The 22741-nt window shown below is 45.6% G+C and overlaps 1 protein-coding gene across 8 annotated transcripts in view; it reads left to right on the forward strand.

The window, feature by feature from the left end:
* LOC116948956 (microtubule-associated serine/threonine-protein kinase 3) overlaps positions 1 to 22741 on the forward strand; it is a 301721-nt gene that overhangs the window by 39028 nt on the left and 239952 nt on the right. For all 8 annotated transcript variants that reach the window (XM_076071928.1, XM_076071930.1, XM_076071926.1 and 5 more), the window contains exon 3: positions 8014 to 8213. In XM_076071928.1, coding sequence (XP_075928043.1) covers positions 8014 to 8213 — 200 coding nt within the window. The remainder of the gene's footprint in view (positions 1 to 8013; positions 8214 to 22741) is intronic.

The following is a 22741-nucleotide window of genomic DNA, read 5'->3' on the forward strand; positions in this document are numbered from 1 at the left end:
AATTTTGGAAAGGGCTGTTGATGTTCTGGACAATTGTTCTACTTTAAAATAATTAGTGTTCCAATGTCAAGTCGTAATAACCCTGGCAAGTGGGTGTGTTGTATTATTTTATGTGAATGACCTTGAGTGAGGGATGGAAATTCCAAATTCCTATGTCAGGAGCAAATACTTCTTCAGTTACTTCCCACTAGGTATGCAACAATGCTTCCATTGAGAGGTGTAAAGCCCATTGAGCCATACAGCTCATTTCCAAGGGAAACCCGTTAATTTATATTAATACTTAAGCTTACGATACATGTGAAGGGGATTCCGAGATCAATGGTTTCTTGTAAGGGCTTCTACCCGTGGCCATGAACACACAACAAACTGGCAGGGAGCTTCAGGAATACGAACGCCCTAAGATCCTTCTGTACAGCCCTTAAATAGCTGTCTCGGTACCCCCCTGGAACTTTCTTAACCATTCTAATCCCTTGAGCCTATCCCCTTCTTGGCCCCTTCAACGGGTCTCCAACCGATCCCCAAATGCACTTGAACTTTGCGGACTCTTCCCCTTTCAAATGTCCTAAGCCAATCGGGGTGAACAGCCCCTTTCCCATTGCCACCAACCTGGTGTGCATTGGCGATCATCAACTGTTATGTCTGCGCTCAGCTCGGCACAGCCGTCAACACTGTAAGTGAGCCTAATGGTGTTAATTGCGCCGGCTTTTGAATGGCGAAGTCGTTTAACTTTCGCTGTTTTTGGTAATGGCAAATCAATGAATATACGAGGTACGTCTTCCGACGACCTCTGCACGTGCATTGAATAGCGTTGCATGAGAATCAACATTTTCAATTTGTGTACGTTGTACGTAGTCAGTTCAGGTGACCCCGCACAGCGCCCGGTGGCAGCTGTAATTCACTGCATCGTAAAAAATAAACGAATGAATCCTTTATTTTAGCCGCAACCCTGACGCGTGACAATTAGTGGAATTACCGCGAGAGTGAATTGATGAACACCTACTTAAAACCAAGTGGTGTAGCCTCGCCTGGTTGTGCCCATCTTTTATGTACAGTATGTTGAACTTCTTTCCCACCATACGCAGTCAGCCTTGCTAATCGGAGGTACAGGGGAAGGTCAACAAACTAAACGCGAAAAAACTTTTCTAAACACATGATGAGTTTTGAATGTTGTGGACACCGGACATATGCAACTAGCGGCCGAGTCAAACCTGGCCATGTTGTTAGAATCTCTCGGCTGGAAGCCACAGTACATCACAGCCATACAAGACTTTAATCACTTAAAAGTTAACGTGTTCATTTTATCTAATTCATTTTAACTGTTATCTATCACAATTTTTACGGTGCTGTATATTGCTGACATTTTCGCGTTTTGGTCCTTTGGCTCTGTATTCAGAAACTGTTAAAAAAATCCACTAGTAAAAAGCCCATCCCATGACTAGAAATATCAGACATGTGGTTGATCTCTACCACAACATCATCATTCTTTCACATTATTGCACTTTATTCTAAAACAGTGTTATAAAGAAAAATTAAATTGTAGCCCCAGGTTGCCTTCTGATGATTTTGAGCACGTGCCACACAGTAAGATATTGTAGCGAATATACATGTGTAGTTCTCATATTTTGTAGACTGGTTCTCATATTTCGTAGACTGTCAAAATATATTTACACATTTTTTTGTTAAAGCTCTCCAGATCAACGTAACCGTCCCTCAAGGGTTAATTAGTGGACAGTACAGGCACATGTTTTGAGAACGGGAGTGATTCAATGTGTGTATGAGCAAAGACAAATTATACAAACCCAAATGATAAGCTTGTAAATCAATGCTTATGTACGAACGCAACGACACCATTGTCACCGAACGTTTGTGCGGATTGAATAAGTCGGTAATGTATCGATGTCACCTGGAGACTTGCTAGCATTGTTCATTAACGATCCAGGATTTGGTCATGGTCTTGTCACTCCTGGTTGGCGTAAAAAAATCCTTTTGACATCTATCTGCAATTTGAGCTGTGTTGTCACAAACACGGTCTATCAAAGTAGATTAATAGAATCGCTTGAACTGGCGGGTGTGTGCACCCACAGTAAACTTTTTGGTCCCTAGATTTGATTGGTAATTTGTTGAAGCTCAGCAAGTCAGCGTTTGGGTACCTATCTAATTACAAAGTGTAAATGTCTAGTATTACCAGGGCTGGCAGGTGTGTGCCACAACACGAAACCTCTTGGTACAAAGTTATATTTGTTGCCTTATGCGTTGAAACTTGGCAAGTCAACTTTTTTGGGTCACGAAAATTAGGTAACGTTTCACAAGTTGTAATATTCATTTATTATTTCGATTTAAAGCTTTAGTGACTGCAAGGATTCATCTTCTTTGGTTCTTTTGGTAAAGTCACGTAGAATGAGAATAAAATAATAAATTGATGAAATAAAATAAAATAACACAATAATATTCTCACGACGTTTCGGCCACAACACAAGCGGCCTTCATCAGGTGAAGGGGACGAGACTCTCTGGAGGACAGCGTTGTCCTCCAGATTATTGTGTTATTTCATTTATTTTGTTTTGAATCAGCAATTCCCCAACCCACCAAGGCATTAGGTTTTTATGGCTCAACGCCATTGCAAATTTTCATCGACCCAATCACTCTGATTTTTGCTTTTTATTTTTTATGTTGCTTCTATTGGAACAAAACGCGAGGCTGATGCAACACGCCGGCGCGGCTCTCATAACCGAGTGTCACATTTCCCCGGGGCGCGGGGTGGAGACAGTCCCGACGCAACTGGACCATATAAAGGAGGGCGGGAGAGTAAAAGGTGGGGGGAGGAGGGGCCCGCTGCTGCCCCAACCAAGAATTATTAAGGCCACCACGTGGGAATGAAGATGGAAATTTCAAAGTAGCGAGGGGGGGGGATGGGGGAGGGGGGAAGTATAACCAACCCAATGTAAGAAACTTAGGGTAGGGAGGGGCAGGGGGGCATCCAATCACTCTTAACATTCACAGTTGGTTATAATTTGCATTTTAGATCAATTCGAGAGGGTCTCTGCTCAAGTGAGCAGTGTGGCGGTGCTCATCTCCATTGTCAGCGTTGGGCCAGTGGTCGCCGGTTATTCCGCAGGGTTTACTGCTGTGGCTAGGAGATGTTAACTACCTCGCCTGCTATACAGAAGGTCATGGGTTCGATTCTGACCCTGACGATGCCTGTATGTTTAAAGTTGGCATGTTCTCCCCATGGCCGCATGGATTTATCTACAGGTCCTCCGGTTTTCCCTTCACATTTAGAAAAAACGCGTTTCGAGTGTTTGGTTGCTATAAATTTGCACTGATTACCCGCTTTTGTAGAGCTATCATTTGTGGCCAGGTCGCTTCTGGAAAGAGCTCTGTAGCTCAGTGGGCCTTAATTGGTAAAATTAAAAATAGATAATTTGCACTCGATTTGTATCGCAAATCTTAAAATCTTAAATTCCAAGCGACGAGGCTTTAAGGTCAGGTCCCAGTATCATTATGGCCACGAAAGTAACACTATATTTTGTGTGTGGCGTAACAGGGCTATGTATGACTTGACAAAAGCGTTTGACGCAGTTTGATGCATTTGACCATCATCTTTGCACAGTCACATAGACACTTTAAGATGTTTTTCTTGTTCGTGTTTTTTTTTGTTGTTTGTTGTGGTTGCACCCGATTCAAGAGCCGAATGGCCCACAGGGCTATACCAAAATAAACTGAACTGAAACTGACCTGATCTTCATTAGCCATGGTCTATGCACTGCTGAATGAAGGCTTGTTGTCGTCCGTCGCCGTGCCTCGTGGCCTTGCGATGTTATAAATCGCCTCGCTCCTGCACACGAGCAAATCTCATCGCTTAAACTCCCTGGTGACCATTTCACAATCAGAATCAGAAGTTTATTTTCCGAGTATAGCCTATTGAGCTAAGAAGCTCTTTTACTGGTAGGAACCTCCTGGTTACACCAGCCCACAGGGGATTATTGTGTCCTTCCGTCGTGCATCTAAAAATGGGAGGGGTGGGGGCTGGGTGGGGAGGGGCTGGGTGGGAAGGGGCTGGGTGGGAAGGGAGGGGCTGGGTGGGGAGGGGCTGGGTGGGGAGGGGAGGGTGGGGAGGGGAGGGTGGGGAGGGGCTGGGTGGGAAGGGAGGGGCTGGGTGGGGAGGGGTTGGGTGGGGAGGGGTTGGGTGGGGAGGGTGGGGAGGGGCTGGGTGGGGAGGGTGGGGATGGGTGTGGAGGGTGGGGAGGGGCTGGGTGGGGGGTGGGTGGGAAGGGGCTTGGTCACCCCGTGGTGCCCTTATAAAACTCAACGTTTAACCTACTCACGCTGGCTTGTGCCCACCCTCACAGTCGGGCATATTTGCGGAATACACCACGCCGCCATTGACCCTGGCCATTGACCGAGCAACCCAACGTTCCTACCAGCTCCCTCCGCAGGAATGTGTTTCAAGGGTGACATTGGCCATCTTCCTTTCTAGTTACGTGTCCTGCCCAACCCCCACTTACTTTTATTAATAGTCAATGTGATGTCTGATTTATGTTGTTTTTTGATCCCATGTGCTCTGATTGATCACCCTTTCTTATTTAGAGATTGTAAGATTGCTCCGTCAGCTAAAAGGCCCTTGGCTGGTTTTCCCGACCTCCTAAAGGGAAGAAAGCAATGCATACAATTCAGAAACAATAAAATTTCTGATTTAAAGCTTTCGTGACTGCAGTAATTCATATTCTTAGTTTTTTCGGTAAAGTCACGTTGAAGAGAAACAACAAAATAACAAAATATATATAAAACAATATATATAACTCAAACGGTCATCATCCTGATGATGACCGTTTGAGTTATGGTCGAAACGTCGTGAGAATTTTTTATTGTTTTATATATATTTTGTTATTTTGTTGTTTCTCTTCAACGTGACTTTACCGAAAAAACTAAGAATATGAATATAATATAATAAAATTTCTGCCAAGTCTCCAAGGGAGTCGCTCAATATACAGTTATAGGCCGGCCCATGTTCTTCATTTACATGACCAATGTTGGCTAAAAATGTACTTACTTAAAAATTTACTTGGATGATTATTTATACATACCTGCATAATCGAGATGTGCAGTTCAGACAAAGTTGCAACTGAATTTCAAAAATGTTCGAAAGGACTATAATATGTCTGATGAACGCAACAAAATCTTGGTTCAGCCTCCCGAAGTGGGTTCCCTGGCTTTAGCCCCACGAATGTTAAAGCCTACAAACATCCCGACTCCTTACTTGATTTTCACCTCAACTACAGCACAGACATGCACAAAGCCTCAAGCGTAAATTTTCAATCAAGTAAGGTTTTTTAAATTCAGAAATAAAAACCTATTCTCACTATCCATTTGCCATCAGGTTGTCGCATCCACCTTCACGCCCGTAATTGAGTGTGACGATGTGATTTATAAATACGCTCATTGCAAAACTCTGAATAGCTTAGAACCCTGTCCTACATTCTATATGGGGGGTGAGTCACTCTGTTCTCCCCCTATGACCTCTGCTCTAATTCAAGCTCCGGTCCCACTGTCTGAACAAAGGGACCTTCATCGTTCTGAATTATTTTCTTCTTCAAAGCCATCGATGTCAATCTGCCTTAAATTTTGCTTAAAGTTCAACTGGTTTGTTTATACCAAGCCACACGCAGAAATAGGCCAGCCAACAAGACAATGTTCAAAATTCCTCTATCACGGTTCTTAAAACATGTTTCCAAATTGTTCACGTAATGAACATGTCGTGTGTTTGCGGGCAATGAGACATCGTACGTCACATATACAGATATCATGATGTCTCATTGTGTCGAGGTGTCATAATGTCGGTATGCCTAACCACTAATCTTCCTGTTTCTCCATCTCGCTGTAAATTCACTCATCTGTATATATTGTCTCCGGTGTTCATGGCTCTCTCTCCTATTTATCTCGTTTTCATCTCGCTAATCTTTAACTCTTGTCCGTAACTCTCCCATCTCTATATCTTGAGTCTCTGCAACCATTTCGCTCAGTGGGGACATAGTTTGGTGGGATACGACCAAGAACCTTCACAGGCCGCATCTGGCCTGTAGGCCACCAGTTGCGGAACTCTGCTTTTTGTGGAGATGTGCGTTTAGTCGTGCATTCTGAGAATGTTCCTTCATCCGTGATGCTGCTCGTCCTTGGAGCAAACTGGCTTACCATCTGCAGTTAACCTCTGTCCCCTCTGAATCGGTATTCTGTGACAAATGGGATGCTTTGGAAAGACTGAGTGCAATTGCACTCAGTTATTTCATGGCGGTGTTTTGTGTGTGTTGTGTCCCTCCTTATGTCAAATAGATGTCCATTTTTCTCCTTGATGCCCATGTTCCACTTTGAAGCCGAATGTCTTTGCGATGCGATTGCATTTGAACGGTATATAAATCCAAATTGTGTTCTGGGAGACGTTTTGAAATGCTTTGATGTGTTTTCTTTATCACATTTTACCCTCGGTTTATGATTATATGATGGTTTTGTTACTTCTGTGGCATGACATACTTTCAACCTTTTCGTTAAGTTTTGCATGCTTTTACGGTCGTGTTTTTCTCTGATCTGTCCCAGCACTGTGCTCGAGATCTGTAAATGAACTGCCGTTATTTATTGACCCAGGCCATTCTTTCAATAAAGACTCGGTGGCTTCTCACCTGGAGAAATACAGTCTTATTTTGATTTTATGATCCCCAGCGGGATGACAGGCTAATTTGATCCATGACTGGTAATTTTAGCCTGCGGCCTTCCCATTCCAAGTCAAACACCCAAGCCAAAACTGCCATTCAGGCAACGTATCGGCAGCTCTGATCTGTCCACTGCTGGATCAAGGCCATTGCTCTCTCTCACAGTCTTGCCATTCAACAATCCGTCTGGCACCTGCACATGCACTGATGGCATCGGTTCCATTTCGGTCCAAGTCCCTATGATCACTGTTACATTGCATTTATGGCTGGCTTTATTTTGGTGATTTCTGAAAGTTTTTTAGTTTGGCCATGTTTTTGTTTATTGTAGTACGGAGTTAGACTGATGGCCTTAATCTAAGTTTTGTTGTTGTTTGCCTTGCATCCCACTGGGATTTTTGCACACAGCGTTGGTGTACAGTGCTATTTCAGGAATATTTAGATGTTTTTTCCTGGATTTTCTGTTTGCACAGTCAACACATAGTCACTTTAAGATGTTTTTCTTGTTCATGTTTTTGTTTTTTTTGTTTGTTGCGGTTGCACCCGATTCAAGAGCCGAATGGCTCACAGGGCTATACCAAATAAATGAAACTATGAAACTAAACTATGAAAACTCCGTGGTAGATGTCCTTGGGCGGCGTGTGTCCTGCCCACTTATAACCCTTGGATCAATGTGGTGTCTCAAGTCCATGTGTTCTTATTCCCTTCTTTCTCAGTGTAATTCCAAGCTTCTTTGCACGCTTTTAACCTTTTGTTATATTTCTTGGGAAATGTCTGTTTTGGATCCACGTGTAATAGCATTTGGCACATTGGAATAATGCTTTTAATTCTTAAGTTCAGTTTCTCAAAAGCATTCCAACCTGCATTTGTCAGCCTCTTTATTTAATAATTTCCATCCTATTCTATCTTCAAGATCTGCCTGAGGTTTACATACTCTGATGTGTGTTCTTCACTTTCCCCCTCGGCCACATATATTCCATCATTTTGTGAATTTGTTATCCTCGAATATGATTTGCATCATGTTACCACGTAGGTTTACATGGTTGTCCTGTGTAGCCCTAACGTGCTTTGAGGGTATACCACGGTGTTGTTGGGCACGATGTCCGACGTTTCAGCCCACGTGCTGGGAATTCATTTATCCAAGAAGCTCCCGGCACTTTAAGTGAGACGTCGGACGTCGTGCCGAACAACGTGCGGTACCCGAAACATCACATCACTTGGCTACGACTTTGGTAAAAATTTAAAGCATTAAAGACGTTCAGTAACCATTCGGCTGCTGCTCCGGCTGCCGCTGCTGTCATTGCGTGCTGCGCAGGCAAATTCCTGCTGCCCGTGTCGGTGAGCAGCCATGGAGGGGCGACAGGGCATCCCTACTGGGGCTACCACCAGCTGCATGCGCAGCACTCGGATGCAGGCGGCGGTGGCGGCGTCGGCGGTGGCGGCTCCTCCTCCAACCTGGTGCGCATGAGGAACCAGGCGCTGGGCCAGTCGGCGCCATCACTCACCGCAAGCCTGGTGAGTCACACGTGTCTGCCCCCTCGCAGCAGCGGTCGCTGCCTCTGCCTGGTTTTCCCAGCATCGTCCTCTTTGCAAGGCTTCAGCTTTCCAACAGCGTCTCTTTCATCATTTAATTGCATCGAAAAAATAATGATTGTCAGTTGTGTGACAATACAGCACGCAAGACAATTCATGTCCTTGTAGTGGTCTCCTCTTCTGCTATTGTGTGGTACAATATTCGCCAACCCAATGATATATCTAGAGGGCTTGTAAAGGAAGGTACGACACCAAAAAAATAATAATAAACAAGCTGGCAAGCCAGAATATTTAGGAAGCCTTATTTTGCTGGGGTGTTAAGGTCGCGCTAACACACGTAACAAATTGATGCGTATGGACACGTGTACACACACAAGTTACAACATTAGTTTCACGCTCTTGCAAGTGAGTGATAGTTCCTTCTCTGGCGGATCAGGCCACACTGTCCTCCGAGTGAAAGACGTCCCTGTGGGTGTGTGTAAGGCATCCACACTCATGTCTTGTGAGTTTCCGCCCACACCATCGTCGTGCCAGATTAGATAATTATCATTGTTTGCTAAAGCATTGGTAAATATTTACCAATAACGCTTCACATCTGTGCATAAGCTGTATAGTAAATTCGGTAGTGATTGGTTTAGCGGTTCTGTAGTTTCCCTGAAAACACACAACCGTGTCCTTGGATGAACGGAGAGACAGCTGTAAAGTTTCAGGGCGTGACAATAATGAGCTTGTCGACTCTTTTAACAAATAGTGCCGATGCCTTAGATGTGTACCTTGGCTGGGCGTTCCAGTTCACTTGACGGTGAGTTTGAGAGATCTCCAACGAGAAAATTGCCTTTACAATCTCGATGAAGCGTTTCCTTACGGTGTGTATCTATCAGAGACGAGCTGTTTGCGCTTTGAGTTCTTTCCTTTAAATTCACCAGGACACCGAAAACGTTTAGCCTTAATATCACAAGGGCTGCGTTCATTATATGCCTATACACTCAAAGGTTTATGAACAAAGAGGTCTTTTCAGCTATGGATAGATTTAATCAGTACATTACTAAGTGTTTTAAAACTATAAGTCTTACACGAGGGCTGTATGACCATTATGCGATATGTTCACGAGAGACTCGAAGAAGGAACAAGACGTCTCTGTCCGGACGGTCAAGCAGATTCAGAGGAATCTGGGGCGCCTGTAGAAAACTAAACTCATATGCGGGGATATCAATCAAACAGGTCCACGCAGATGAGTTTATCTATATATGATATAGTCCTATCTGTTAGTCACCTTGTCGACCCCAGCGGGTTATTGAGTTTGAAAAATCCACGTGATCCACCAACCCTTGTCTCCAAAATGCTGTGCTGCATGCGTCTATTCCTTCCGATAAGATGGAAGCCACTGGAGCTATGCACTTTTAAATCTAGATTGAAAACTCATTTCTTTAGAACTGATTATTGTGTTTAATTTGTTGTCCTTCCGCCGCACCTCTGGTTAGCACGGTTGGCTACGTATTGTGCGAAATAAGTCCAACATACATACTTACACTGTGCACAGACCTGTGACAAAAATGATCTTCGCTTGTTTGCAATAGCTGAAGGAAAGCCCCATATGGTTCTCGTATCTCCTAGGGAAATGCCCCTTCCATAAGAAGTTAAGTCTGAATGTTATGTTGCCATGGAAACATAATGGTTATAAAGGCCCACCCGTTACTTACCACTTCTTTTGACCTTCGATCCCTCGCACCCCTTTTCAGAGAGCGGTGCAAATGAGGGATATCGGTTTGGCGACCAGTTATGCCCATCCTGACATTGTGTCATGAACACAGTTCAATTTAGTTCAACAGCTCTTGCAATCTGATCAATTGGGCATTTGTTCAGAATAATCTTCCAATTATGAACACGTCAGCACTAATTGCATTTACATCAGATGGTTTACTCAGAATATATGTTTGTTGTGGATAAACATAGCAATCTGCTACATGTTTGTTATCAATCCCCTGCTGGATAGAGGCCTCCTTAACCCGTCTCCATGCCACAAACCACCCAGCACATGCGCACAGGCTAATTTCATCGCTCTTTCTCACTCCATCTCCAGAGATACAGAAAATTCTTATCCATGTTTAGACTCTTGTGAAACAAGTCCTGTCTCAGGTTTGTCTCCAGTGACTTTGCCGGTGTGTATTAGAGATACAAATGCATTATCATGCCAAAATATACATATCACACAAACAACAACCGAGTTAATTAAAGCATGTGGAAGCGCACAGTTATTTAAGCATTTCATGCACAAAAACACAATCTTGAAAAAACGCACGCACATACTCGCACGCATACGCAACAAAGGCGAAGATTCCCCGTATAGCCTTCACTGACTTTTTGGGGCAAGTGCTGTGAGTGAGCACCTCTGAAGGCACGGCACACGAGGAGGTGGGTGGCCAGCACCACGTCCGGCCGCCTTTGTCTCACCAGTTTGCACATTGCACCAGGTACTCGTGGGCAGCAGGAACATTTACCCACCTACAGACACAAATGTACACTTATCAATGTTAATCATCATCATACTTGCATATTACTATTAAAACACACTGGCAAATTTATAAAATGGAACAAATGAACAATTTTGACGTAATTTTTTATTTACGTTGAACTTCATGATCATTTAAAATGTTTGTAGTCTTCATAGGAAGTCACTTAAACCAACTTATTATTCATTACATGTGTTTACCCAGGAAAACCTCACCTGATCCTCATGACTTTTTTCAGCATTGTCTTCCAAATGTTTGCAGTAGAGGGCGATTGATACTTTGTATTTATCCATTTGAGTAATATGTGGGTAACTTAAAAAAATGTGGACCATGCTGCCAGCACACAATGGCCCACTTGCCACTGTAAAACAGATGGTGTATCATTTTTGGTTGATATACAACATAGTAAAAAGCAGGACAGCTGCTGTATTCGAACTACGTACCCCTGCAACAAGCGCGACTGCTCAGCCATGTCACTGCAGTTAATCCACACGTTGGGCAAATTGCCAGATGTCTGGGCAAACGGATTCACACGCTGTGTAGAGAACCTTCTCATTGCGGGCTTGCGTGTAAGCTGTGTTTGCATCCAGAATTGTGTTTCCTAGCGCAGCAGGGAAACAGGCAAACGGATTCACACGCTGTGTAGAGAACCTTCTCATTGCGGGCTTGCGTGTAAGCTGTGTTTGCATCCAGAATTGTGTTTCCTAGCGCAGCAGGGAAACAGGCAAACGGATTCACACGCTGTGTAGAGAACCTTCTCATTGCGGGCTTGCGTGTAAGCTGTGTTTGCATCCAGAATTGTGTTTTCTAGCGCAGCAGGGAAACAAAACTGGATGATACGCAGAAGGCATAGGCACAGCAGATTTATATACTCGGGTGTGTGAATTTGCACACCAGTGTTTATTGGCTTTGATCAGAACTGCGTGGAACAATCGCATAGTTTGCAGGTGCAGTCGTTTTAGGTTAGCGCAAATTCCTCTCCGTACCGCCCCCGGGGGGGGTGGAGGCAGAGAGATGGATGGCGCAGTGCACTATGAACTCCACAACCTGAATGATATACGAATTGGTCCTGGGCTCCTCCAATTGGGTCACCAATCTGCACAGACCAACGTGGTGTAGTATGATCAAACGATTCCCATGGCTGACCCCGGCGTGGAGAAGAGAGGCCTTCATCCACAAGCGGATTGGTGGAGGAGTTGTACTAAAACTATGGGTAAGGCCCAATGACCTCTATATTACTTTTTCAGAAGCGACCTGGCCACAAATGTATCATGTGGAAATTAACAGCAGCCAAATGTATTCAACTCGAGTTTCTAAATGTAGAGGAAAAAACCAGAGGACAAGGAGAAAAATCCACACTACCACGGGGAGAACATGCAAACTCTAAATATACAGGCGTCAGGATCGAGATCGAACCCACAATCTCCTGGATACCAGGCAAGATAGTTAACATCTTGCCACCATGGCCTACATTTGAAAAAAATAATTTGACCCATCCCTACCCTCCAATTTTTGTTGTTCCTCGCAGGTGTGTGCAGGCTGTGCCGCATATATACGTGCGATGGTAAACTCCCCACGCCCGCTGCAGCGGCAGCCATTCCCAGCTGCCTCGCTTGACCCGGCGAATCCATGCGTTGCGCAAACTGCCACATGTCTTGGCAAACGGCTTCGCGTGCTGTGCTGAGGACCTCGGAATGTTGGGCTGCGCCGTGAGACTACGGTTGCGACCAGAATTGTATTTCCTAGCGCAGGAGGGGAAAAAAAGAAGCATGAATGCAGAAAGCATCGGCACAACAGGCAAGACGTGTGGGTGCATCACGGCAGTCTAATCTTAGTGAAACTGTATGTTTTGTTTTTGCAAACGGGTTCTGTTTAATAGTTTATCAGCGATAGGTTAGGTTATTAGCTTGAACTAGTTTGGGTGCCGTGTACGGTATACAATTTAACATTTTATTCTTTACTTGTGGTCCTGTTGTACATTTTATAGAGAATGGTTTTGTAGTCATTGTAAAGACAAAGTTCCCTTGGACGGAAAGTAATATTTCACTTACATAACAATAAGTTGCCTATCGGCTCTCCTGTATACTTTTGAGGCCTCTTTAAGAATGTGAGAATATTGACGAAGCGACTACGAGGAGTCAATGCGAGGCTGTGACCTTTAGCAAAGAGGCCTGCACTCCATATGAGAGCTTTCTTGAAAAACGAGTGTCCGGGATGTCGATGTTGGCTTGGAAACCTTAGCATTAGCAGTGTCCCTTTGGAGTTCAGCACGGTTTTGGTGTGAGATAATGCGGCACTGAAAGTGGTGGCAAATTGTTATTTCTGGACGTGGGAGGTTGCTCATTCTCCTCTGCTGCCCACATGGTCTGGAACTCCCTTCCCTCCAGCCATCCATGCTGTTGACTCCATGCGTCTGTCTACCACTGACTCCTTATCTGTAAAATAAATATATCCACTGTAACTGTAAAGCGTCTTGAGATGTGGTCGCGATTAGATGCTCTATAAATCCACGTGGTATTGTAATTGTTTTGTCTTGTATAGTATGTATAGTACAGGGGAATTTTTTTCTGGATGCTGGCCAAGCAAACAACTAAGAACCAAAATTAAATATAATTATTTAGTGATGCTGCTGCGTTGGCAGGGGTGCACAAGCACAATTAATAATAAAACAGCAACACTGCCTTTATATAATTGTTTTTGTAACTCTGAAGAAAGTCCATTGCCAGAAACATTACAGATAATGTTTTTATTTTAAGGCAGTGTTGTTGTTGGACCCAATTATGGTTGTTGCACCAGTGCCAATGACGCTGCATTACCAAATAATTTATTTAATTACGGAGAGAATGTGAGTTCGTCGGGATAGCTTTCTGTCCTAATATTGCATTATTTCATTGGGAAGACGCGAAAGTGATTTCCTGCTCAAATGAGTGTCGAGGTTGGTGGTGCACACCCCATTGGGAACAAAAGCGTGCAATCAGAGACGAAATATCATGGCGCACTATCATTAGCCTGTTGCGTGGATACTCTATTTGCCCTGTGTTGTGCTTATGAAGTGTGGATTTGTTACCCACAATACTTGGTGGTGCCTTATATTTTTAGATTTAATGTCTGTCACGTGATATTATCTATCTCAATTTGCACCCTGAGAGACACCGTTGCGGAGCCTAAGCTGGTTGGAAGTTGGCTCAGCATTACGTGAACGATTCTCGATTCTTAACGCTAAACGGCAGCTGGCGGGATAGATTAATAGAAACCGGTTTTAAAGCCAGCAGGATTTGGTGACTCAGGCTCCGCAAAATTTTGTACCCACACACCGCCCTCTCTCAAGTGCTGTCGTGTAATGGATAAACCATCTAGACTTGCAATCCAGAGGTTGCCAGCTCAGTTCGATCTCCCAACGGGGCAATGGTGGGATATATCTCAAATCCCTCCCACCTTTATCCACCCAGCAGCATAAATTGACGACAGCCGCAGTTAGTCGATCGTAAGGTTGGGTGTGGTGGGGTAAAGTGCGGGTATGCCAACCTCTTCCAAGATTCTAGATTTTGAAGCTTTCGTGACTGCAAGGATCCATACTCTTTGGTTCTATTCGGTAAAGTCACGTAGGTAAAAAATAAAACAACAAAAATCACGACGTTTCGGCCACAACACAAGTGGCCTTCATCAGGTGAAGGGAATTAGCATAAATAAAGTTCTGATAGAGCATGTAAGAGGTGGTAAAATACCCTCTGGAGCTCTCTCGTGGAGGTCTTTTCCACCACGAGTGGTGTAAGCGAACAATTGCAAGGCTGCACCTTTGTCTTTGGGGCGGTGACGCGGTCCAGCCGGTAGCGTGTTTGCCGCTTGTCGCAGAGGATCACGGTTCGAATACAGTGGCTTCCCTGGACATTCCTGAGAGCGCCCGTGACAGCCGTGCACGTTGCAGATTGCGTTATTGTATCGACCGTAAATATGTACACGCCGTCTTGATTCACAGCGAACGTTAAAGCGCCTGCGGTGTCAGTGTGCCGGCGTCATGGTCCAAATTTGGTCATTTTGAAAATGACACCACAAATGATTTAATTGGGAATATACATAGTAACCATTACCCCCCCCCCCCCCCCCCCCCATGACTGCAAATGCTGTCTGGTACGCGCGCTCATCTAACTTTCCAAACATTTTGCCGCTTGCAAAGAGGACTAAGAAGTGATTCCGCGCGATTGTTTTGAGTGATGATGTTTCCTGACAGAGATAACATATTGCCATTCGAAATGTATTGCTAAAGAAGGATACTGCGTCTAAACTGGACCCAAGCAGTGACCACAACGTAGAAGTAAGAAAAAGGTTGCACATAGCAGAAGACCTGATGATGCAGGCAGTGATGAAAATGAAACTGGCACTATTCTAAGACATATGTAGGGTGGACAACAACAGGAATACATTACAAGTGTGTTGTTTGGGGAAAATGGAAGGAACCGGAAAGAGAGGCATACCTCACAGAGAATGGCTTGACGTCAGCATAAGAGATCGGTGCCAGTATGATGTGGCCATCCATGAGCATATTGGCACAAGACAGAGAGGACAGTGGAAACAAATGACGAAACGTGCAGTGGACGCCTACTAGGGGCTATGTTGGCCCATGGACCATGATGATCATGATGCGTGATGATGTTTTGGATACAGCACTCTCGCAAAAAAACGCGCATCGTGACGCTCACCGGTGATCCTTGACACGCTGCGCTCGCCCCCGCTTTGTCTCCTCCAAATGCTTTTCCTGACGCCGGAATGCAAAGCAAAACAAGCAATTCTTAACTCACATGTTTTGTTGGGTTGGCGTGTAGGGTGTAGCGTTAAGCGCCCGGAGTTAACGTCAAGTGCGCCGCGCTGTTCAACACGTGGGGCGGCCTTCTGTTTTTTGTAAGGGCGCCGCCCTGTTCTTGCAAATGTCACCTTGGCTTTGGCTCATTTACACTCGCCACTCTGCGGTTGGTTCAGGGTTGTATGACTGTACGTCACCACGCTGTGCAATGGTGGTTGGTGACGGTGGAGAGCATAGATGTGTAAGCGTTGGAGTACGATACAACGTTGGATTTTGCTGCATTGCTCTATGCTGCCCAACACGTAGCCTCACACATCCTTGGACGACCACCTTGTAAATGATGAAGTGCTATCCAGGCTCAAACCTGCTTGACTTCCGAACTCTGACAGATTAGCCACAGTCCAGGTGATCTGGTGAGTGACCTAGGATTCCTACGCACGACCAAAAGTGTTCTTTCCTCCTGCGCTCCAGTTTTATTATCTGCTTTACAAAGAAAATATAACCTGAGCTCAGACCCGGAATCCAGGCAACGTTTTCAGTAAAGAAGCAAGGTCATAATTAGCCACTTGTAACCCCCTCGATAAAAAAAATCCCTCACTTAAATTGATGATACAAATTTAGTTGTTATTCTTTGGGTCTTTCGGTAAAGTCACGAAGATAGTTAAAATAAAATAACAAAAAAACTACGACCTTTTGATCGCAACACAAGCGGTCGTCATCGATGACGACCGCTTGTGTTGCGATCGAAAGAATACGAATTCCTGCAGTCACGAAAGCTTAAGTCAAGATTTAATTGAGTTGTTTTGAGATTATCCGACGGGCTCTCTCTCTCTCTCTTTTGCGGGCTGCCCCCTGGCTGTATCTGCAACTCACTGCACCCTACTGGATGACACGGGTCAGTACTCATCTGATGGCAGATGCAACGGAATGTTTTAAGGCCTTAAGATTAATACTGGCCGAGTACAGGGATTCAATGTTGTGTCAGAGCACTGAGCCAGAAGTGCTGAGGTCTTATGTTCAAATCCAGATGATTATTGTGTATTATTACTATGCTCGTTTACCCAGCAAAGCCTAAATTAGTGTATTGACTTTTTTTCCCAGAGGGTCTCGCGAAGTGTTCGCAGTACAGGGCAATGTTTGGTTATGTATAATCCCAACTGGGTGATTTGCAAGTTAATTCCTCAAATTTAGGCAAATTCGGACTAGATTCTCAAGTCTAAAGAGGTGATGGCTTCTAGCCGGCCAACAATGACTGCACAAAACTCCCCATAATACATGACACGACACCAATAGTATAGTTGAAAGGAAATTACACGTTGAGTCCTTGTGTCAATCCATTGCTGTATGAGGGCCTTCCCTTGCTCTACGGGTTGTGGAGGTTATCTGACCGTACTCAAATACGCTTTTCAGTGCAGATTGGTTGACAGTGGAGGGCATAGATGTTGATGCATAGTACACGACAATATTTAATTTTTTGCTGAACAGTCCTCTGCTAAAAGCTTAGCCCCACAGAAACCTACAACACTTGTTTTATTCATGGTGGTTGTCCAGGCTTATCCTGCTTAACTCCGGAGATCTGATGAAATCGGTTGCATTCTGTGTGATTTTATCACAGGTGAAATAGAAATAGGAGAAAGAAAAAAAACCTCAAGGTGTTTTTAAATGCATGATTCCTGCTGATGGCTAGCACCTGCCATCTATGAAAGATCATCCCAGGATCCTTAATATCCACGGGGAAATTTGAGATGCATTTCACATTCGAATTGCCAAAAGCATCTGCCTCAATTTTGACGGACTGCTGACTCGGCACAAATCGCCGCAAAGGACACTATTGCTGTAATGTATTAGCTGTCACTCATGTGGCATTTAGATGCTATGTATGGCGGCGTCGCTTCTTTGTTGGTGTCTGGAGTTGGCTTGCGCAAAGAGGGGGCAGTGCTGATTGAGCAAGGCAGCCGCACAAGCCAGCTTGGAGTGGCTCTCTGAGTGACCGAGGAATCTCAATCAGTTAAGGACCAGTCCAAAGCATTTCAAATGAATCCCAAAAAATCCTATGGATCGGCTTAATGCAAAATAGAGCAACTTTTTGAGTTGATATTAATTGCCAGTGTTAAAAATGTTATTTACTTTATCCGTTCATGTGGCCTTTTTTAGGATTAGGCTGCTTGTGGCTGGCCATGGCTCATTCATTGCCTAAAGTTACCAAACAACCTTCATTGGCTAGGACAGTGCCGGTTTCAGAAAGACTGTCCCAGTGTCCTAAAGTGTTTTCTAAATGTGGGATTTTGTTTCTGTTTAGATCCTGTCCTCATTCGACTCAATAGGCAGAGCTCCCCGAGTTGTTGATGCGGGGTTATCAGAGGAGTAGGTGGGTCCGAGGTTCGAAAGAGACACCTGCTTAGTGGGTGGGGCTATTGATTGAGTAGGTGTGGCTATGTCAGGGGGGTAACCTCTGGCTCCGGAGCCGGATGCGGCTCATTAAGTACTGCAGTGCGGATCTTGAAATTTGAAAAAAAATGGCCCTTGTTATTTTGGTTGCACTTAACTATGGAAATCCTTCCAGGTCACCATGGAAGTTCAGTTTACCATGGGCAGGGGTCGACAACCTCTGACTCCGGAGCCGCATGCGGCTCATTGAGGACGGTTCTGTGACGTTATTTATTGAGGATTGTCTCATCTTAAAATATTGTGTTTTTTTTAATCGAATTTGAAAAAAAATGGCCCTTGTATTGGTTCTCGACCCCTGGGCTATGTGAAAGTGGGCAGGGGGTGACAGGTATGGACTGCCAGCTTACCGTGTGTCTGAGATTGAGCCTTTCTGAAATTTTGAGAAGGAAACTCTTGGTATTGTTTAGTAATATAGTTTTCTCAGTCCCGTGCTATTGTCAACTGCACATGCGCTGATTGCCGCACAACGCGGGATCTTGTGATCTTAGCGGCGAGGTTGTTTTTACCCTTTTCCGATAAAGCGCTTTAAGCGGAGACTTCTGAGTGGAGAATTTTTCAATGATGTTAATGATCACAACCTTAATATGAGCTGCGTTTATAGTTTCAAGTTTATTTTGTTTAACCAGGGTGAGAATTCAAGAGTGACCTTGGTCACCAAAATGACCAAAGCAATAAATATAATTAAACAACGTGCAGCAATGAAGCAAATCACAAAACAACTGAATTAGAGGAGAAATGGGAAACATTGTACAAACATAAATCAATTTAGCAGTAAAAAAATATTGCTATTAAAAAATGATATTCAAATAAATTATTATGCAATTTGTCGACTTGAACTGTAGTTCGCATAGAACCCACATGAGAGATGAGATTGTGAAACTGAGCTCAAGCTCATACAAGTTGCATACAAAATGTGCTCTTTTTGGATGAAGTTTCATTGTGTTATCAGCAGATGGCAGCAAATCACAGACTAAAATTTACTATCCTTAAAACATCGCAAGCCACAGTGTCTGGGATGGCATTCCTAGTATTAACTTAATGTAAACGGATCTGCATATTTTCATTAATCCTTAATTGACGCATTTCAACAATGCTTATTGCATTTTAGCATGAGAGATGTATCTCTTTTCTGTGTGTGTCTGTCTGTGTATGTGTGTGGTTCGGCAAAAACAACCCCCTACCTCCTCGTGGTGCTGGACGGCAACACTGTGGTGGGCAGTGCCGTGGGTCAATTTAAATTGGCCTTTACCCTCATGGCGTTTGTAACCACCACAGCGGCCAAATTGGGGTTCTAGATGGGTGCGAGGGGCTGGTAATCCCTCTACCTTCAACTAATTACCATAAAATCACGACTGAAAATTGTAATTAATAAGCTTGTGCCGGAGGCCCCGGGGGGACAGGTGTCTATGACGTCTCCTGGCCAAACCCCATTTGGCGGAGCCAGGAGACTGAATCCTTACCCTCGGGGCTCCTCCAGAAACAACGAAAAACTACTAAGTGGGGCCACGTGGAATGTTCGAACGCTCACTGCGGAGGAGAGGTTGCCACAAGTCTGTCGGGAGCTGGACCGGTACCGCCTGGATCTCTGTGGTATTCAGGAGGTCCGGTGGACCGGCTCTGGCTCCTGCCACCATGAGGGGTGGACAATCCTCTTCTCGGGGCGGGAGACTGCCAAACAACAGGGAGTGGCTCTTCTTCTGAACAAAAGAATGAGGGGTGCGTGGGAGCATGGCGGTGAGGAGTGTGAACCTGTAAGCCCCAGGCTACTTTGGGCTTGCCTTTTCATCAACCAGAGGTGAGGAGTGGTGGTCGTGGTTTCTTATGCCCCCACCGAAGACGAACATCCGTGGAAGGATGCAGGCAAGTCCGATTAGTCAGATGCCTTCTATGACCTCTTGTCATAGGTGCTAGCTCACGTGGCCCCTCGGGATAGAGTCATTATGTTGGGTGACTTCAATGCCCGAGTTGGTCATGAGGCTGTCACCTGGTCTGGAGTGATTGGAAGGCATGGGCCAGATCAGCTCAATAACAACGGCAGGAGGCTGCTAAATTTTTGTGCAGCCCATGGGCTTGTAATTACCAACATGCTGTTCCGGCATCGGCGCATCCACACAACTTCATGGATGCATGCCAGGTCTAAGCAAGAACATCTGGTGGACTACATAGTGACGGAACAGTGGATGCGGGCCCATGTCCTTGACACCAGGACCTACCGTGGAGCTGAACTGTCCACTGACCATCGACTTGTCATCTGTAAGATGCGCCTGCCATTCTTCCACTCCGGTGGTGCGTGTACACCCAGACGTCATTCAAACCCTTAGTGGCATTGTCTCAGCGAGCTGATGAAAGTTGCAAGCGAGAATTTCATCATCGCTTGCGGCTGGGGTTGGCATCGTCCCCCACTCCTCCTGATGTCGAGGGAAAATGGGCAAGGTTTAGGACTGTGGCTCATGCAGCTACAATGGCTGCTTTGGGTACACGGTCCAGACCTCCCCAGAGACCCTGGCTGACAGGAGGTGTTCAAGCTGGCTGAGAAAAAGCGACAGGCCCACTCTCATCGGCTACAGCATCCCACGTCGGAGAATGAGGAGGTTTACCGCAGCCTTCGCTGCGGTAAAACCTCCTCATTCTCCGATGTGGGACAAAGTGGGGATGACCCTGCTGAGGCTGCGGTGCCTCAAATATTGTAAGAAGACGTCACCCCCTGTGAGTGGCTGACTGAGGTGCCATCTGTTGGGGAAGTACTGAAGGCGATCCAGAGTCTGAGACCAGGAAAGGCACCGGGCAGAGATGATTTCCCAAGCGAAATGCTGAGGGAGGGTGGCGTTTGTGCACAGACTGCCCTACATGACATCATAACAACAGTCTGGACCACTGGGCGGGTTCCGCAGGATTGGAAGGATGCCCTGGTGGTCCCCCTCTTTAGGAAGGGGGACCGCACAGACTGTAATAACTACATGGGCATCTCACTCCTCAGTGTGCTGGGAAAGGTCCTGGCAAGGATTATTCAACATCGCCTTGCTAGGCACGCTGAGGCGAGGCTTGCGGAGCCCCAATGCGGTGTCAGGAATGGGCGGTCCTGCACAGATGCCATATTTTCTGTCCGTCTGCTACAGCAAAGGTATAAGGAATTCAAACAAGACCTACATCTATGCTTTATTGACATGGTCAAGGCCTATGATACCATCAGAAGGCCTGGGCTCTGGGTTGTTCTTCGTGCTTTCAGAGTCCCTGACCCTCTGCTCACAATCATTCAGGACCTTCATGATGGTGAGCGGGCCCGGGTAAAACTACGTGGCCGGGAGTCGGAGCCATTCCCTGTTCACCTTGAGGCGCGACAGGGATGTCCTCTGGCTCCCACATTATTTAACATCTATTTCGACCACGTAGTTCGTGAAGCCTTTAATAGCTGTACCCAGTGGCGTCACCAGGGCGGACCGCACCGGGTGACACCATCAGAGGGGGTTACACCAAAATGACTCTATACAATTTTTGTGCAGTGTTTCAGCAGAAATGCATTATTTTTTTTATAAAAATATCCCTGTAGTTAGTTGTAATAACAATTGTTTTTCGTAAGCCCAACTTACAAGTAATGTATCAAGTAAGAAATCTGTATGGTCTGGTACGGGAGGAGGTCCATGGGGGGTGGTGACACCATGAGTTACCGCACTAGGTGACACCAACACTAGTGACGCCACTGGCTGTACCGGAGGAATTTCAATCTGGTATAGATTCAATGGGTCGCTGATCGATGCCCAGGTGCGGTCAAGGGATGGCTTCCTATTGCTCAACCATGTTATGTATGTCGATGATCTGGTAATTGCTGCTCACTTAGAGGAGTTGGAGGTGCTGCTGCTGCTGAACCTGGAGCTTGCGCTTGCCACTAAGAAGGCCTTACCATCAGCCCCACCAAAACTAAGCACCTGCCTGGGTATTTTGTACCATCGAACACTCCACCCCCACAACTCCCAATCGGTGATGGGGCAGTTGTGGAGAGAGTGGAGAGTATCCCATACCTGGGCAGTGTGCTCATGACTGGCTCCAGTTTAACAGCAGAGGTCTCACTCCGAATTAGTCAAGCGGCATTATCTTTTCATTGATTGCACAATGCTGTGTGGAAGCTACCTGGTCTGTTGTTCCGCATGAAGCTTCAGGTCGTCTCGGCCACAGTCATTCCCTCCATTCTCTATACTTACGAAACGTGGACCCCCTTAATGGAACATCTTTGCCGGTTAGAGACATTTACGCTGGCCTGCCTCAGATCCATCCTGGGTTTAATTCGGCTGGATTGTGTGAGGAGTTCACAAATCCTTGAAAGATCTGGACAAAGTCCCATCGGTGAGCTCCTCCGGCAGTCATGTAGCCTGCATGCCCAGCCACTGCATGCCTAAACAGCTTTTGTTCGGCTGGATCGAGGTGGCTAAACAGGCGCGGCATGGGCTAGAGAAGAGATGAAGTGATGTGGTACAGGAGGATGTGGAGCTGAATGGACTTGCCGACGACTGGTACCAGCTGTGTCAAGATCGGTCTCTGGAGGAGGCTCCTGAAGGACGCTGCTGGGCAGTTGGAGGCAGTCGCCCTCCAACAACAACGGAGGGGGGAGGAGTGATACTCACAACAACGCGCGGAGTGCCGGGTGGCTAAAGCACAGCAAGTTGGCACAGTATGGGGCACAGGTGGTGCATCAGGGTCTGCCCCATGACCTCCTGTCAGCGGGCGTTTGACACTTCACGTGGCCTCAACGTGCACATAGC

This window comes from Petromyzon marinus, chromosome 35 (assembly GCF_048934315.1).
Source record: "Petromyzon marinus isolate PM22_M1 ecotype Great Lakes invasive population chromosome 35, UKy_Petmar_22M1.pri1.0, whole genome shotgun sequence".
NCBI lineage: Eukaryota > Metazoa > Chordata > Hyperoartia > Petromyzontiformes > Petromyzontidae > Petromyzon > Petromyzon marinus.